At 39.2% G+C, this 19199-nt stretch overlaps 1 protein-coding gene across 1 annotated transcript in view; it reads left to right on the top strand.

Annotated features, from left to right (window-relative positions):
• LOC137656785 (oxysterol-binding protein 1-like) overlaps positions 1–19199 on the top strand; it is a 100507-nt gene that overhangs the window by 24663 nt on the left and 56645 nt on the right. The window contains exons 5-7 of the mRNA XM_068391070.1: positions 2460–2651; positions 2990–3073; positions 9930–10091. Coding sequence (XP_068247171.1) covers positions 2460–2651; positions 2990–3073; positions 9930–10091 — 438 coding nt within the window. The remainder of the gene's footprint in view (positions 1–2459; positions 2652–2989; positions 3074–9929; positions 10092–19199) is intronic.

Genomic DNA, 19199 nt, shown 5'->3' on the forward strand with positions numbered 1-19199 from the left:
AGTCGCCTGCAATGTATTGAGTAGAATTGACTAAAATAAAAAACTTTTAATTCATAAAATCGAGCAGATTCTTGATAAACATTACCGAAAAGTTCTGTAGCTAGAAGTGAGATTTGAGGAGAGTATATGTGTTGATAGACAAGCAACTATACTGTTTAAAGTTGCATCCTTGTTCATTCACGACATCAATATTATTGCACTTGCATTGCACTAGAGCTTTACAGATAATGTATTCAGTTGCCAATGGACAATGGTCAAATTCCAATATCTACTTATATCAGTATGATATAGATTAATCATTGACAGGAGCATATTTGATTCAGTTTATAGGTGGACAAGTCGATTCATCTCTCTCTCTCTCTCTCTCTCTCTCTCTCTCTCTCTCTCTCTCTCTCTCTCTCTCTCTCTCTCTCTCTCATTTGATATGAAGCTTCCATCATGAGTTGGTTATTTTCCAAAAGAAGGTACATCGTGGTTTTTACATTTTTCTCATTAATCAGGTTTGCAATGTAAGATATTTATAATTTACAGCATTTGGAAGAACTAATCTCTTTAGTAAAGCTTAGTGATAGTCAACATATCCTAGGGTAGTCCATCATGTTGATCTTTTTGATTCTAGTTTTTAAAGCTTAAGGGAAGTTATTTTGCAGTGGTTGAGAAATTTGGGTCTAGCTTCTATTGAGTAAGAGAAATGGAAATACAAAGTTTATTTATAAGGAAGGGGAGGTGACATAGGTCCTCACATCTGATAAAACTTAAGCTCATAAATGGTTCTTATTTGTATGAGTTCTTGCAGATCTTATATTAACAGTGGAATTTAGCATTAAATTTTGTAAGTTAAATTTACTATAGCATTCAGCCTTCATTTATTGATATCCTAGGTCAACTTTGAAGATTGTTTTAACCCCATATGGTTAAACGTTCAGTTGACTTGTAAGCAAGTTATATACAGTACTTTAACATGTCCATGATCCTTCCCTCTTCCCATTCTGCTTCAGTTATGCTTTATGGAACATGGATTTTATGATTGATTAGGAGTGATACTTGTATTGCCAGATTAGCATTTAAATCTTTTTATTACATATTAATTAAGGCTAAATTTTTATGACAATTTTAAAGAGAATAGTGTATTACACTTAAGGCTACTGAATATTTATTTTTTAGATGACCATGTACTTTAATTTTTTTCGTTTTTACTTGAGATCACAACTTTCAAAATTGTCGCCTTTGGCCTTGCCTAGTGTGTTAGCTCTGCAATATTGACCAATTTTATCCAACATTTTGTCTTTAATCCATTCTTTATCTCATATCATTTATTTATTTCCTTATTTCCCTTCCTCACTGGGGTATTTTCCCTGTTGGAGCCCTTGGGCTTATGGCATCGTTCTTTTCCAGCTATTGTTGTAGATTAGCTAGTAATAATGATACTCAGAAATTAGCATCAGAGTAAAGGAATAAACAGAGGAACACTCGTTTACTTCTCCTTCTTACTGCTCTCTTAACTGTATCACTGTCCATCTCTCAGCTAGTTAGCAGAAATGGTCTTTAAGAGATACCCATCTATTACAAAAGGGTTCCCAACATCTTTTATATTCCCCAGTTGGTCTTATTATACAATTTTGGCATCTAAAATCTTTATCTAGTAAACCCATCCACCTCTTGGTATCACCTATAATATTTGGTACACAGTACAACGCCACACTTCTACAACAACCACACGGCTACTTCCCTGATAGAACTTTGCAGTCAGCAGTTACTTTGTTTTACTCCTGTTGACTTTCAGTCCTTTCCTCCAAATTTTGTCCTGTCATTCTTTAAACATTTCCACTCTGTCTTCCTCAAATCCACTTTCATAACAAGTTAGGAGTTTGAAAGGGATTTAAAAAATTAAAAAACTTATCAATTATAACTGCATAGTTTTGAAATTCTCTTAAAGATCCTACTTTGTCTCTTGTATTTGATTTTGTTGATAGAATGGCTATGCAACGATCTTCCATGGAATTTATTTTGCCGTCGGTTATCAGGATTTATTAAATTTTCTCAATGTGATCATTTGTGCTATGTACAGTACTGTGTTTTTTGATATTATGATTACTGTATAGTATTTCACCATCGTTATTTTGATATTTGGAGTACTATTATATTCTTTTCAGTATAGGCTTTTTTTATTAGTTTAAGAATTTTCTATTTTCATTGTACAGTACTGCATTGTATTGATTTTACAGAGAAAGCTGTCGACATTACCTAAAGATTTGTTTGCACAGAATTTTAAGAATTTTATATATTATAGCATCTGTATTGATTAGTAAAACTAGCACAGTGATGGCTTTATGTTTAAGAAAGAGACCAAAAGAAATTTAGTATTTCACTTCATTTCTTTATTGGATTATGTAAACTGTATTAATTTAAATGTCCTAATTTCCTTTTTTTAAGTAAGTTTTGCTTTGTTTTTTCAATAGTTAAGTGAAGAAATGGCCAGCCTCAATGGGTCTCAAGCCACAACTCCAACAGAGGGAGGAATGATACAAGCCAACGGTCAACCCAAAAGGCAACGTAGAACAACAGTACCAGAGAAACCAAATTATCCCATAAACCTCTGGTCGATTTTAAAAAATTGTATAGGGAAGGAGCTATCCAAAATTCCTATGCCAGTAAGTTTTCAAAACCTGTTTCTTTTGGAATTCTCTTAAAAGGAGTCTTGTTCTTAATGGTATAAAAGTTTTCAAAACATTTTTCTTTTGGAATTCTCTTAAAAGGAGTCTTGTTCTTAATGGTATAAAAATTTTCAAAACATTTTTCTTTTGGAATTCTTTTTGAGTCTTGTTCTTCCCGATAAAAATCTTATGGTATAAAAATTTTCAAAACATTTTTCTTTTGGAATTCATTTTGAGTCTTGTTCTTCCCGATAAAAATCTTTACGTAAAAGTAAATAACATATTTTGACAAACTGGGTGTTGTGTACGGCAGCTCATTTATTCTTTTATTTCAGGTTAATTTCAACGAGCCCCTCTCTTTTCTACAACGATTAACAGAAGATTTTGAATATAGTGATATATTAGACAGAGCAGCATCGGTGAGTATACTGTTTACGTATTTCATCGTATAACATCAGTGTTAACATTTTTGTCTAGCTTTTTTTTTTTAGTCCTCTAGTGATTATTGTTACTCCTACTATTATAGGATTATTAGTGAAATTTCATGATCACTGATTCAGCTGTTAACCCTTTTACCCCCAAAGGACGTACTGGTAAGTTTCACAAAACTCATCCCTTTACCACCATGGACGTACGGGTACGTCCTTGCAAAAAACTGCTATCTACATTTTTTTTTTACATATTTTTGATAATTTTTTTGAGAAACTTCAGGCATTTTCCAAGAGAATGAGACCAACCTGACCTCTCTATGACAAAAATTAAGGCTGTTAGAGCAATTTAAAAAAATATACTGCAAAAAGTGCTTGAAAAAAAATAACCCCTTGGGGGTTAAGGGTTGGAAAGTTCCAAATAGCCTGGGGGTAAAAGGGTTAATGACTTAATTCCCACTGCCCTTCCAATTGAAAATTTAATTTTGTACCATATTTATATACTGTATTGACTATTTAATTCTTCACACCTTACACATATACATCTGTTGTGTCTTTGGTGTACTGTTTCATTTTATTTATTCTTATATTTATTCATTGTGTTTCCAAAATATTATTTAACAAGACATGTTATATGTAATCTCCATGTTATTCATATCTTTTCGTATTATAATGCAGTATGTCCTGGTTTGTCTGTAGAAATGTTTTCTTCAATGAAGTCAAGCCTCATATTGTTTTGCTTCTTGGAGTAACTATGGATATCATTTCTAAACGGGTCTGTCCAGGTCTAATCTAGGTATGAACTTTGTAGCTCTTGTGACAGGAGATAAAGAGCACATTAAAATGTGAAAATGAAAGCCTTCAAATTCAAAATTGAAAAGATTGTTTCTCGCCTACCTACTTGTGGTTTGCTATTCTTTCCTACCTTTATATTACTTCTCTTGTACATACCAGATTATTGTTTCCTGTTGACCATTCCACTGTCTTTTAAGTTACGTAGGTTTTCAAATCTTGAAACTCCATTCCATTGACATTATAAACCTCTTTCATTGTTGATTGCGTGACTGTTCAAGTCCCATTGCTAATACTTACTACCTCCTAATCGCTTTCCATTGACACTTGGTCAACTTCTCACAAACCTAATTTGGGGTTAAAGTTAAAAAAAAAAAAAGTTCCTTTTATCAAAACTGTTACTGTAGATCCAATTTAGATCTGAGTGTTTTACAGGGGAGGAACACACCAAGTTCGTAGATGTCTAATGAATTGTGATAGTGGCCTACCTTTTCTTGTTACTCATCCATTAAAGAGAAATGTGCGCTTCGTAAGCTGTTTGTCGAGCAGCATTTTTTACTGTATACAATTTGCTATGACCTCTTGTGCAGTACTGTACAGTGAACCCTCGCTACTTCGCGGTTCGACCATCGCGGATTCACCACTTCGCGGATTTTTTTCATAACCCATATATATATATACATATTGGTAATAACAAAATCAACATACTGTACTGAATAATCAATATAATCGATGCAAAAACTAACCTATACATAGATGTGTACGGTAAATGCGTTTGTTTCTTCATTATGATCAGAGAAACGTAAACAAAACATTGGTTGCCATTTTTTATCGTGCTTTTTGGCGTGTTTAGGAAACGCATGATATAAAATCGCCTTTAATATTTGTGCCTGTTTTAGTTTATGGTATTGTAGTACATGCATTAAGTGTTCTGTACATTAAAGGGTAGTTTGTTAACAGTACTACGTACAAGGGAAGGTTTTAAAAGTCTGAATATACATGTTAAATAAATAGGTAAATATGGTGTCACTACTTCGCGGATTTTCACCTATCACGGCCGGGTCTGGAACCTATCTACCGCGATAAACGAGGGTTCACTGTATAAGGATGTGTTATATACTTTGGCACCATGCTAAAGGGAACCTTCACAGCTTTTAATCACATTCTTCTAAGACAAAGTTCCTACTGTGAGTCTTGGATTTCATCAGTTGACGCTCACTTAAATGCAAAATATATCACAGACCCATTTGTACAATTGCAAGAAGCTAAAAGTTTTATAGACTTTTCTAAAGGAGATGCAAGCGCGTATCTTAGGGGAGTTTCTTTTCAAGAGGCAGTTACATGGGACGATTTCAAAGTTAGGCTACGTGCAATATATGGCGGTAAGGAAGCTTTAGACGTAGTTTTGACATTAAGAAATACGCTTAATCAAGCCTCTATGACTCGGCTTAATGTTATAGAACGGGCGGCTCTCATTGCCGACCGGCTGAATGAATATTGAGACTCATAAAAGCACCTTGTTATGGCTTTTATCTGCAGGTAATAGGATCTGTTACTTTTTATTAATAATTCCTTAGGTTCTTAGGAACTGCTGCTTGATATACTATACAGTAGTACAAACATTCATCTTAGCAGTTATTTGCCTTCACTAAATCTAGTTAATGGGATTAGGTCTGGTATACCATCAGAATGTTCCAGAAGTGCTAGGAGGACTATCATCTCTTGAATATCCATTGGCACCAGCCACCCGTGGAGATACTACCGTTAGAGAGTTATGGGGTCTTTTGACTGGCCATATAGTACTACGTTAAATACCCATAAAACAACTCTATAATCTGATGCCGTAAATTTTTAGACATTTTTTCTGACCCCGGCCCTTACTAGATTCGGACACCAAAAATAGAGCCCTTTTTTTTTTCAAGAAAACCTCATATACCTTCTACAATTTTAGTCAGAGAAAATATGCGATGACCACATATATACCCATAAAACGACTCTATGCTGCAGTCTAACACAAAATCTAACACCGTAAATTTGTAGACATTTTTTTTTACCCTGCCCTTTACTAGATTCGTACCACAAAAATAGGGCCTTTTTTCAAGAAAATCTCGTATATCTTCTACAATTTTAATCTGAGAGCGAAAATATGCGATGACCACATATATACCCATAAATCGACTCTATGCTGCGGTAAATTGACTCCCGGTAATTTGACTCCAGTAATTTGACTCACGGTCAATTTGACTCCCATTAATTTCACTCCCACTATCTGAAAATAGTCCTGATAGGTCTCAATTTTGTGATTATCAGCATTTACCACCTCAAAATAAAATTCATAAATAAAATGAAATAAAACAAAATAAAAAGAATTATCATTCACCTTCTTAAAAAATATATTAAAAAGAAAAAAATTACGAAACAGGAAACAAGTAAATAGTACATTATATCAGTAGTAGAATTGCTTGTTTGCACACCCATTAATTAGTTTACAAGCTTATAAGTTGACATAGACTATCGTGATATGTAGTTCAGTATTAAGAAAAGATGTTTTCCAACGTTAGCATTTCTTCCTCCTGCTGATGTAATTGATGGATTTGAAGAACTTGTTGACGGTGACGATCTTCCTCGAGAACTAGTGTCTTATTTTGAAATATCCTACATATGTTTGCGAGGTAGAGGAGTTAGACAACGCAAAACACCTCCTTTGTTTCCTATAGATAGTTGGAATGTACACTTAAGAACGGAATCCGAGATGCCTCACACAAATAACCATTTAGAGTGCTATCACAATGCTCTGCAAAGCTCTTTATGTTGTACCCATCCAAATATATGGAAGTTAATTACTGCCTTAAAAAAGGCAGAGCACTTGGCCCAAATGAAAAAAAAGATTCAATTTGATTGTGGTGAGATTTGTGATAAAAAGAAGTATAAAGATATAAACAAATGACTGCAGACAATCATTGGGTGATACAGAGACCAAGGAAAAGTGGAGTTCTTAAGAGCGATAGCTAAAAACTTGATCTAGGGTTTTTTCTTAAAAGAGTGGAACTTTATTTTTTAAATAAAAATCATATAGACATTGAAAAAGTTCATGCATATCTACTTTTTTAAAAATATATATTTCTTGAATAAAAATTGTATATTCAATGAATAAAGAAAAGAGTGGTAGGGAAATTACCGGGGATCAAATTGACCGGGGGTCAAATTACCAGGAGTCAAACTACCGGGGGTCAAATTACCGGAGACGAGTCACCGGGAGTCAAATTACCGGTCACCAAAAAGCATTACTAATGTGGAGAATAAATGTACGAGTCAATGATAAATTGGGTGAAGGATTATTAGTCGAATTGATAAAATCATCTTTGAAGAGGAATTTTTGTGATTTTTCGTAGTTTTTACCTATTTATCAAAAAATTTAAGGCATAAAGAGATAAACTCGGGTGAAAATATTGTTGAATCCTAAAAAAAGAAAGGTTATAGAACACAAAAAACTTAGTTTCATTAAATTTTGAGCGTTTGAATTTTTATTGAAAATGTGCACAGAGCTGTGCAACATCCTATTTGAATATCCGCAGCGAAAGGGTTAAAGGAGAAACATCGGGCTCAAATTTGTCCCTGAAACAACTAAGGGCGAAGATCACCTACTTCATTCGCAGAGCGGATCCTGACAGTACACCCGCAGGTCACGGTCCTAGGAGAATTGCTTCGTCACTGAATTTTTTCCAATGTATGGATTTTGAGCATCTTCGCTCGTATACTGGATGGAAGTCATCCAGAGTGTTTTTTAAACACTACGCGAAGCAAGTGCAAGAATTAAAAAGATACGTGGTGGCGGCAGGTAGTGTATTAAAACCTGTTGTTTAGTGCTGCGGGGAACAGTGAATTGATTGGGACTATATTGCATAGGGTGAACATGTTGACTCCTTATAGTGCAACATGGTAAGTGAAGTGTCACCAAGGTGACATTATGGATTGTTCCATTGACTAAAGGTGAAGAAACATAGACTTAACACTTGTGCCGTGTGGTTTTACACAGTGTAAAAGACAGTCATTCCCAGAATTGTATTAGAAAATTATTGAATTTTCAATTGTGTGGCATTAACGATTGTTTCCTTTCAGATGAAACAAGTATTTCTGGTCTGTCTTGCATTTTCTATGTTTATTATTATTCACTTGCATTTTTGTGTTATAATGAAATGTAAGCTGAATTACTATTTATTGATTGCCAATTATTAACTGATTGATATTTGTGTCTTATTTCGCCCCAAACCTATATAAATAGTTATGTACGACCATTACTTTTTTATTCCTTATTCTGCATAATAACATATGAACAACTGAAGTAACGTTGTTCCTAAATGCATACATACCTTTTCTGCCCATGCATACCTTGTTTCGACATGGATATTAACTGTCTGTTGTGATATACAGCTGAGCCTGTATACCCTGGATGCTACGGTGGCTTACGTAAACCTTTGTTTATTTTGAAAATACAAACTTCGACTGGGTGGGTATACAGTGAGATCTGTATGCCTCTTTGTTGCTAGGTTGGTCATATGAAATATGCAAACTTCGAGACTTTTCCTGAGTCTGGTATGACTCTTCCCTGTAGGGGTCAGGAAGCACTAACAGTTCATGATTAGAAGTAATGACGTATAACGGTAACGTCATAGATCTCTAAGGTCTAAAAGCGACCAAGGAAATATTATCTTGAGGTTAAGGCACAATTGGAAAATCCACAGGTACATAATGCTCTGGTAAACTTCCATCAGGACTACATGGCCTGAGCCCAAAAAACGGATTTTGAGCGAAGCGAAAAATCTATTTTTGGGTGAGATAGCCATGTCGTCCTGATGGACCCGCCCTCCTTTCTATGAAAAGGCCTTGGCTGGATCCCTCCCGAAACTACTGTAGCTGTAGCACCTGCTCAACACTACAAGGAATAAAGATGGCGGCGATGATGGCGCCATCTAGATACTCAAATAGTAATGGAGGAAGGGAACCTTAATAACGGCTCCTCTTTTATTTTTGCCACTTTCCCCCTTGAAGCTTAAACGCTATGTGGGGTGAAGATTGCTATGTGGTGTTTCAAGAATACGTCCCCTGATATGCGATATCCTTAATGGAAACTTTAAGGATATTCGCGCCAGGAGTTAGAGTTCTGGAGACCTTAAGTTAAATTCTCTGGTAATATCACTGTAGTCAAATATACTTAAGGAAGGAAATATTTATTTTAATGTTACTCTTCTTAAAAATTTAATTTCTCCTTGTTTCCTTTCCTCACTGGGCTATTTTCCTTGTTGGAGCCCCTGGGCTTATAGCATCCTGCTTTTCCAACTAGGGTTGTAGCTTAGCAAGAAATAATAATAATAATAATAATAAAAGCTACAGGTATGAGATTTAAATATTGCCAACATTTCTGTCATGAGAAAGGTGGATTTTTAAGTACATCACTGAATCATTTTTGTTAAACATTTTTTACCATGGAGCTGATACAGTCTGTGATGTGTTCCTTAACGCTTTGTAACATTAGTGTAATGTGTTTAATTATGTAGACTTGTGTATTGCAACATGGGCTGACACTGCAATTGCCAGTCTTCACCAAGTCATCCTTTAAAGGATATCGGCTTTGCTAGCATTTTTCCTCGCCTCTCTCTTGGGTATCGTAAGTCACCTGAAACCGCATCTTTTATAGATGCATCTTTACTTTAGCTCCCATAACCGATTTCTGGTGTGATTGACTTGATGGAATTGAGAACTTTCAGGTGATCAGCTGATCAAGATTATAGCTTGAAATGGTACTTGGAAAATATGTCCCCTTGGGGTTGGAGTATTGATTTTGCCATATTTTATTGAAAGTTATTTTTGATTGATAGTTATCCCTATTCATACAATTAAAAGTATAATACATTATATAAACATCCTTACAACAGCCATTAGATAAAAAGTATTCATACTGTAACTCATAAAATTTTTTATATTATTAGCTGTACGGTACTGTATTCTTAATTTTATAGGCTGTCATTTAATCGTTGTTTTAATTATTCTTTAACAGGTAGAAGATTCATGTGAACAGTTAGCAATGGTTGCTGCATTTACAGTCTCGTCCTATGCCACAACATCTGTGAGAACAACTAAGCCTTTTAATCCACTTCTTGGGGAAACGTATGAATGCGATCGCCTTGAGGATTATGGCTGGAGAGCGATTAATGAGCAGGTTTGTATAATAATTGATTCAGTGTTTTTTTTTTTTTTTAACATAAAATGCTTTACGTTTTTATAGTTCCATTCTTTTTAGTTTTGAAATTTATACAAAAAGTGTTTGGATTTTGTTTAAAATAACTCATATGGTAAACATTTTTATAGAGTTCCCTTCTTTTCATTCATGAAATTTATACAAAAAGTGTTTGGATTTTGTTTAAAATAATTCATATGGTAAACAGCATAAAGGGAGGTATATTAAGTAATCTATGTCTAGAAATCATGAAAGCTGATGACACACGATGAGCCACGGAAGCCTGTGTTTAAAGGAAAATTAGGGACTTAGTTATTAACTTGCTTTAAAAGGAAGGGAGGTCTTTTCATTGCTTTTGACACAATACTATACCGAGATAGTTTCAAAGGATTTTCGTTCTGATAGTATGTACTGTATTTGAAGTTGAAGTCATATAATAGAAATTACATTTAATTGTTAAGTATCGTAACTGAGTTTTAGAGTATTTAGGGCTGTATTAGCCATAAACAATTGTTTATATACAGTATATGCTCTCGGTAATTGCAGATTTTCAGATTTTGTTAATGATAATTCAATATATTCTAAGTTAGAAGTTAGCATGTCATGCAAACAATTTTTTATAGTTATGGGAGCATTGCAGACTATTGTCCGAGTTTAGTAGTTTAACAATACAGTAGTTCTATTGACATTCCAAGAACAAGTAAATATTAGATATATCGAAAAAAGAATTAAAAAGTAGTTTTGCTTTGAAAATGTTCTTTAAGAAATTGATATCTTGTAAGATGGTGTAGAATTGATTTGCAACAGATATTTGGAGCAGTCAAAACGTCATTTATATTTTTTTTTATGTATTTTTTTGCCCAAACAAGGAAGATTTGACACTTATTGTAAGAAAAAACTAAAAATAAAACATTCGTAAAAACTTTTGTAGCCTATATGTCAAGTTTACAGCGATATTTAATACTCAAAGAGACCTTGAGTCTTGAATTGTGACTCCAGGGTCTTTTTAAATGATATAGCAAATGCAAAGAACCCATATTCACATGAAAGACACTTGGGGGCTTTCCTGAAAAAAAAACATGTCCTGAGATTTCTAAAATCGGATCAATAAAGCAAGTTGTACTGCTAAATAGGAAGAGATTTGGAGGGAATAAATATAAAAAAAGTAACAAGCTTGCTTCAAAGGAATGTAGCTAAAGGCCTTTACTGGCATCTACAGTGTGCCACAGATTACCTCACATAACGAGATACATTTTTATTATTGTTGGAAAAGCAGGATGCTATAAGCCCATGAGGTCCAATAGGGAAAACAGCTCAGTAATGAAAGGAAATGAAAAAAAAAGGTAGAATAGTGGGCGAGTGTCCCTTCATGGGAAAACAGCCCTCTGACGAAAGGAAATAAGGAAACGGGTAGAATAGTGGGCCTGAGTGTCCCCTCAAGTAAGCTGTACATCAGGTAAATAGAGGAGTCTATGGTTGAGGACATTCTGTTAATGGCAGTAGTAACTGACACTAAATGTTCTTATTACTAACTTTAGGGTGACCAAGTCTTTGCGATTTTGAAATTTAATAGTGGTTATCAGTACTTAAAAGCTACTTTTGATTACCTCACATAACTACAGAAGATCCATAAAACATACCTGAAGAAATCCTCCCCCATTTACTTGCAATTTTTAGAATTCCTCTGCAGTTTGATAACAGCTTATGGCACCCCATTCTTGCATTTTCAAGAATCTTGTAGGGCATACCTGGCACTTGGGTTTTGTGTTGACAAAGGAAAAAGAGAACGAAGTGAAAAAAGTTTGACTGTGAAGAGGGAATGAAACAAAAGGGAGGAGATGAGAATTTAGTGGAAAGGGAATTTTATTTATTATATTAAAAGGTAGATAAACATATGAGGTACTTGATTGCAGCTTGTGAGTGTTGCTTTGTTATTTAAAATGTCTTGATATATGAGTGATTTCTGATGGGTAAGGATTACTGAAAAGTCATTTTTCAATATTAATCTTACCCGGTGATCATGTAGCTGCAGCTCTGCTGCCCGACAGAAAAAACCTACGGGCGGAATACGCCAGCGATCGCTATACAGGTGGGGGTGTACATCAACAGCGCCATCTGTCGAGTAGGTACTCAAGTACTTCTTGTCAACACAGAACCAATTTTCTCTCTGTCGTGCCACCGGCAAGACCTACTTGATACGCTGTTGTTTTCTGGAGTTGATTTTCACGTTATTTGGTGAAGTATTCTCTCTAGTTATTAGCTTTCGCTGTGCAGAAGTTATCCTCAATACTTTCTCACTTTCATTGATTAGATTTTGGATTATTTGTTGACGACTTGGATAGATTTTGGATTTCCACCCTTTGACTAATTCAAGATGTCTGACCCTACTCAAGTCCCCAAGTACAGGAAGTGTAGCGCTAGTGACTGTTCTAGGCGTCTTCCGAAGGCCTCTATCGATCCGCACACCGTTTGTTCCAATTGTAGGGGTAAAGCCTGTCAATTGGAAGATCGATGTGAGGAATGCGCTGGGCTTTCGGAATTCGATTTTCAAGAATTCCTTAAGTATGCACGTAGGCTAGAGAAGGATAGGATCAGGAGGAGTTCGTCTCGCTCTATTGATTTTTCCTCTCCCCATGCCCCACAACCTATTCCTTCCCCTGTAGTGGTTACACCCGACCCTCCTACTAGCTCTCATCAACCTTCGATAGCGGATATGATGCGTGCCATTCAGGCTCTTGGTGAGAGAGTCGAGTCATTGGCGAATGACCGCAATCAACTCATGGCTGACGTCAGGGAGTTGAAAGGTAAAAGTGCAGTGGGAAGTGAAGTGAGTGTCAGTGCAGTGAAAAGTGTCAGTGTTACGCATGAGGGTGCGTCTGTTCGTGCCTGTCGTCCTCCCAGTCCGGGACCTCTTGCAAGCTCCCAAGCCCAGGGGAGAAGCAATGTCGTACGACCAAAGGGTTCGACAGGCCTTGATCAGCGGACAGACGTTCCCTCCGTGGTTGAGGACGTATCTTGCCGAGATCGTCCCACCCACAAACAGACGAGTGAGCCCATTCATTCCTCGTCTGCGGAAGAGGTTTCTCGACAGAAACGCTGGACCAAGGTCTCACGACCTCTCAAGCGCAAGGTCCCTTCCGAGCGAGTCCAACGGCCCAGGTGAAGCCACTGGGTCAGTTCGGACTCGCCGCAGTCCTCCGAAGACTGCACACCTCCCAAGAGAGGTAGAGTGGTGCCGCAGCAGGCAATCACTCCGTCTGTTGCCGCACCAGCCGCTGTAGACCCTAAGTGGTCTTTGCTGCAGTCTATGCAGACTCAGCTAGCTTCCTTCATGCAGGAGTATCGTGCTGAGAAGGTTGACGCTGCACCCGTTAGCCTACAACCTGCCATGGTTGTGCGCCCAGCTGACACTGCGGCTGCCTGCTCCCACACTCCGGCTGTGAGAGCTCCACCACCTATGCGCAGTCGACCCTGCCAGACGCATGTTGACGTTGCCGACGTGCGGAACCCTCCGTTGACGTGCGTGAGCTACCGCATCAGCAGGAAGGTGGAGTCAAGCTGCCGTGTTTTGACGCGGTGCGTCAGTCTCCGCAACCCACGGTTGTCCCCACCACGCGCCACCACTCCGCTTTGGTTGTTGCCAGCTCTCAGACTGACCAACAGCGGCATGACGTTGGATCCAGTGCAGCTACGCATGCACCCGTGCTGCCGGATTCAGCCGTTCAGCTTTTATCTCCTCCTCTACCGCTTCCTTCTCAGCATTCGGATGAAGGGATCTCTGATGACGACGAAGCTGCGCATTTGGACGACCAACACTCCGACATAGATGAACCCAAGACTACGCCTCCCTCCTTAGACTTTAGGAAAGTCCTTGCACTGTTTAAGGAGTTGTATCCGGACCAGTTTGTGTCTGCAGCTCCACGCTCACCTCCCTCTGAGTTCGCTTTAGGCATGCAGTCAGCAGCTCCTGCCTTTACGAAGCTCGTACTCGCTCGCTCGTCCAAGAGAGCTTTAAGGGTACTGGGAGAGTGGTTGCAGGCCAAGAAGCAACTTGGGAAGACATCCTTCATGTTTCCCCCGGCCAAGCTTGCTTCCAGATCTAGCGTCTGGTATGCCACGGGAGAGGTTCTCGGCTTGGGAGTTCCTGCCTCTGCCCAGGGCGACTTCTCAAGTCTGGTAGACTCTCCCCGCAGACTGGCTATGAGACGCTCCAAGATTTGCTGGACTTCTTCGGACATGGACCATCTTTTGAAGGGAGTTTTCCGTGCGTTCGAGATCTTTAACTTCCTGGACTGGTGTTTGGGAGCGTTGAGCAGGAAGACCTCCCCTTCGGATAAGGAATCTGCCATGCTCATCATGTCCTGCATGGACAAAGCCATACGGGATGGGTCTGGCGAGCTTGCGGCTTCTTTCGTGTCTGGATTTCTCAAGAAGCGGGATCACCTTTGCTCCTTGTCGGCGGGAGTCACCCCATGTCAGAAGTCAGAACTGATGTTTGCTCCGCTATCGAAGTGTCTCTTTCCTGAAGAGTTGATCAAGGGGATTGCCGCCTCGTTGATCCAGAAAGACACTCATGACCTGGTGGCGTCATCCGCACGTAAAGTCACAGCTTTACCTTCCGTGCCTAGACCTAGGATGGACACACCAGCGTCTAGGTTCATTCCGCCCTTTCGTGGCAGAACCTCCAGCAGAGGAGGTACTCGTGCCGATAGTCAACGTGGCAACAAGAAGAAGGGTTCCAAGTCCTCAAGAGGCAGAGTCTGACTGCCACCTTCTTCAGACAGCAGTGGAAGCCAGGCTCAAGAACTACTGGCAGGCCTGGGAGAACAGGGGTGCAGACGCACAGTCTGTGAAGTTACTCAGAGAGGGGTACAGGATTCCATTCTTGCGCAAGCCCCCTCTAGTAATAACTCCCATCGACCTCTCTCCCAGGTACAGAGAGGAGGACAAGAGGCTAGCTTTACAGCAAGAGGTGTCTCTCTTGCTACAAAAGGGAGTGGTAGTCATAGTCCGGGACCATCAATCCCCGGCCTTCTACAACCGTCTCTTCTTAGTGGCGAAGAAGACAGGAGGGTGGAGACCGGTGCTAGACGTCAGTGCTCTAAATGTCTTTGTCACCAAGCAGACGTTCACCATGGAGACGACGAAGTCGGTTCTAGCATTGGTCAGGAAGGAAGACTGGATGGTCTCCTTAGACCTAAAGGACGCGTACTTTCACGTCCCCATCCACCCAGATTCCCAACCTTTTCTAAGGTTCGTTTTTGGGAAGGTGGTATACCAGTTCCAAGCCCTGTGCTTTGGCCTAAGCACGGCACCTCTAGTGTTTACCAAACTGATGAGGAATATTGCCAAATTCCTGCATTTAGCAGACATCAGAGCCTCCCTCTATTTGGACGACTGGCTTTTAAGAGCTGCGTCAAGTCGTCGCTGTCTGGAGAATCTAAAATGGACTCTGGATCTGACCAAGGAATTGGGTCTCCTGGTCAATATGGAAAAGTCCCAACTCGTCCCATCCCAAACTATAGTATATCTAGGTATGGAGATTCAGAGTCAAGCTTTTCGGGCTTTTCCGTCGGCCCCCAGAATCAGTCAAGCCCAAGAATGCATCCAGAGCATGCTGAAGAAGAACCGATGTTCAGTCAGACAGTGGATGAGTCTGATAGGGACGCTTTCATCGCTGGACCAGTTCATCGCGTTAGGGAGACTCCACCTCCGACCCCTTCAGTATCACCTAGCTGCTCACTGGAGAAAGGACATGACGCTAGAAGCGGTCTCAGTTCCTATCTCCGAGAAGATGAAGTCTGCACTGACTTGGTGGAAGAACAACATTCGGTTTCATTGTATATTATTACATCTCAATGTATCCTAGTATTCCAACTACTTTTTCTTATAGGAAAAATTACGCTCCCTTCGAAAATAACACTCTTTCCCGTCGCAAATGAATAGTTACAGAAATATATATACATCTATATCCGCCGATAATGGGGGACCCCCAGTGGGAACTCGGGGTTTTGGGTGGGGAAAACATACTGGGGAATCGATATATAACCGTAATTCAGTCCTTTTCTTCTCTATACATTTCTTTCTGGTATTTATTATAACCGTAGGAAAAGTCAAATCAGTATACCTGGATATATTTGGGAGGAGCCATTTCAAAGGTTATTTCTTGTAGTAATACAGTAACCAGTGCTGCCAATGCCTGATGTAGATTAAATGTTAGCATTCCATACCTGATGTAGATCAAATGTTAGCGTTTCATGCTAACATTATCACCCATTTGTTCGTTTGTTCGTTCGCCCCACCTTCCGTCCTTCGTTTCTCTCCATTATTACTCTTTTTATTACCGTATTATTTTCTCATTTTATATTCCCATTCAATATAATTTATCATACATTCCATTTTACCTTCCTATATTGGGTTTATTTGTTTTGTTATTTCCTTTCCCATTTATACATACGTTCGTTTCATCAGTTTCCGATCTGCGCATATATCCCCCCGCCCCCTGCGCAGGAGTTTCCACTCCCCCTTTTACTCTTTTTATTAGTGTTATTTTTTCATTTTTTATTCCCATTCAATATTATTTATCATTCATTCCATTTTACCTTCCTATATTGGTTTTATTTGTTGGGTTATTTCTTTATCCCTTCCCGGTTTCACATAAATTCTTACCCTGGACTAGTTTTTTTATCCAGTTAATTCTCGGTATGATCTCCTCATTTTATATTCCCATTCACTATTATTTAACGTTCATTCCATTTTATCTTCCTATATTGGTTGTAATTATTTTTGTTGGTTAGTTCCTTTTCTCTCCTCTGTGTCTTATAAAACTTTTCTTTCGTCTAGTTTCCGTATTTAGTTCATACATGTTTTCTCTTTTGTTCGTTGTTTTTCCCTTAACCAATCATCACTCTAGGCCTATTCAGATATCTCCCTACCCCCCCCCCCCCTTCCTTTATCTCTGTATGCGCTGTTTTCCGACCCATTGTTCCCCTGCCTTTCCCGTTTTAACCTTTGACCTAGCTACCCGTCCTTCGTTACTAGTGCGTTTTTTTTCCCGTATTTTGAGATGGAACATATTATAGAAACCTGTACCGGTTTCAGCATTCCGTATCTAAAAGCAGTGGCTCAATTCCATGGTGATTTTGGTGATAATTCAGGTTATGTTGATCATTTTCTTAATTCTCACAATGTTATTCCTCAACGTTTAAACTGCCCCTAGTGTCGTGCGCTTTTGTCTCTTCCTTCCAAGTCCAGTAAGTTTCGACGTTTCCTTCATAAAAGTAAGTCATTCCTCAATAGTCATTATCCGTGTTTTGTGACCGGGGTACTTCTAGGCAAGGTTAGGTGGGTTTGTTAGGTTCTGTGGCCTTTCTGTACTTTTTATATATTTCGTACCAGTTATATGGAGAAATTATTGAATATATCTGAGGAGATATTTAGCAGTTCTAGCTCTAGTAATGACACCGTGCCGTTGGTAGTTCTGTGTACCATTTGTCTCCGTTGGTAGTACTGTGTATCAAGGTAAGTCATTCCCCCATTCTTATTATATGTGTTTTGTGACCGGGGTACTTCTAGGCAAGGTTAGGTGGGTTTGTTAGGTTCTGTGGCCTTTTGGTACTCTTTATTTATTGTGTAATAGTTTTATGGTAGTATTATTTAGTTTACGTATGGAAAAATTTATTTCTACCTCTAGTAATGACATCGTGCCGTTGGTAACACTGTGTACCATTCGTCATCGTTGGTAGTTCTGTCAAACATTGGTAACGTTGCTAATGTTATTGTCCCCGACATCTGTTGTTTATATATTTTAACTCAGTATATATGTCCACAGTGTTAATATTTATATGGTTCATTTGTATTGTATTTCATTGTGTGATTTCGTACAGGAAATATATGATTTCCTATAGTAGATATCGTGATTTAACTGGTTTTCTCATTCATTTCATCCGTAATAACATCAATCAATTCGTCAACTTATAACTAACCGAATTGGTTGATCTGTTTGTTTGCGATTGAAATGGTCATCAAAATCGGTTAAATCTCGTTATTTGCTATAGGAAATCATATATTTCTTGTGCGTAGTCACACGATGTAATAATATACAAAATTACCCAACATTCTTCTCAGGGAAGGTCTGCCACTGGCTGTTCAGACTCCCGACCACCTTCTCTTCTCGGACGCATCGGACACGGGCTGGGGTGCGACACTGGACGGTCGGGAATGCTCGGGCACGTGGAATTCGGATCAAAGAGCACTGCACATCAACTGCAAGGAGCTACTGGCAGTTCATCTGGCCTTGAGAAGCTTCAAGTCCCTCCTTCTAGGCAAGGTGGTGGAGGTGAACTCCGACAACACCACAGCCTTGGCGTACATCTCCAAGCAAGGAGGGACTCATTCGATGACGTTGTTCGAGATCGCAAGGGACCTCCTCACCTGGTCAAGAGATCGAAACATATCTCTAGTAACGAGGTTCATTCAAGGCGACATGAATGTCATGGCAGACCGCCTCAGCCGGAAGGGTCAGATCATCCCAACAGAATGGACCCTTCACAAGAATGTTTGCAACAGACTATGGGCCTTGTGGGGTCAGCCCACCATAGATCTGTTCGCTACCTCGATGACCAAGAGACTCCCAAATTATTGCTCACCGATTCCGGACCCAGCAGCAGTTCACATAGATGCCTTTCTTCTGGATTGGTCTCATCTAGACCTTTATGCGTTCCCCCCGTTCAAGATTGTTAACAAGGTACTGCAGAAGTTCGCCTCTCACGAAGGGACAAGGTTGACGTTGGTTGCTCCCCTCTGGCCCGCGAGAGAATGGTTCACCGAGGTACTGCAATGGCTAGTAGACGTTCCCAGGACTCTTCCTCTAAGAGTGGACCTTCTGCGTCAGCCGCATGTAAAGAAGGTACACCCAAGCCTCCACGCTCTTCGTCTGACTGCCTTCAGACTATCGAAAGACTCTCAAGAGCTAGAGGCTTTTCGAAGGAGGCAGCCAGAGCGATTGCCAGAGCAAGGAGGACATCCACTCTCAAGGTCTACCAGTCAAAATGGGAAGTCTTCCGAAGCTGGTGCAAGGCGAATTCAGTA

Source organism: Palaemon carinicauda, chromosome 17, assembly GCF_036898095.1.
Source record: "Palaemon carinicauda isolate YSFRI2023 chromosome 17, ASM3689809v2, whole genome shotgun sequence".
NCBI lineage: Eukaryota > Metazoa > Arthropoda > Malacostraca > Decapoda > Palaemonidae > Palaemon > Palaemon carinicauda.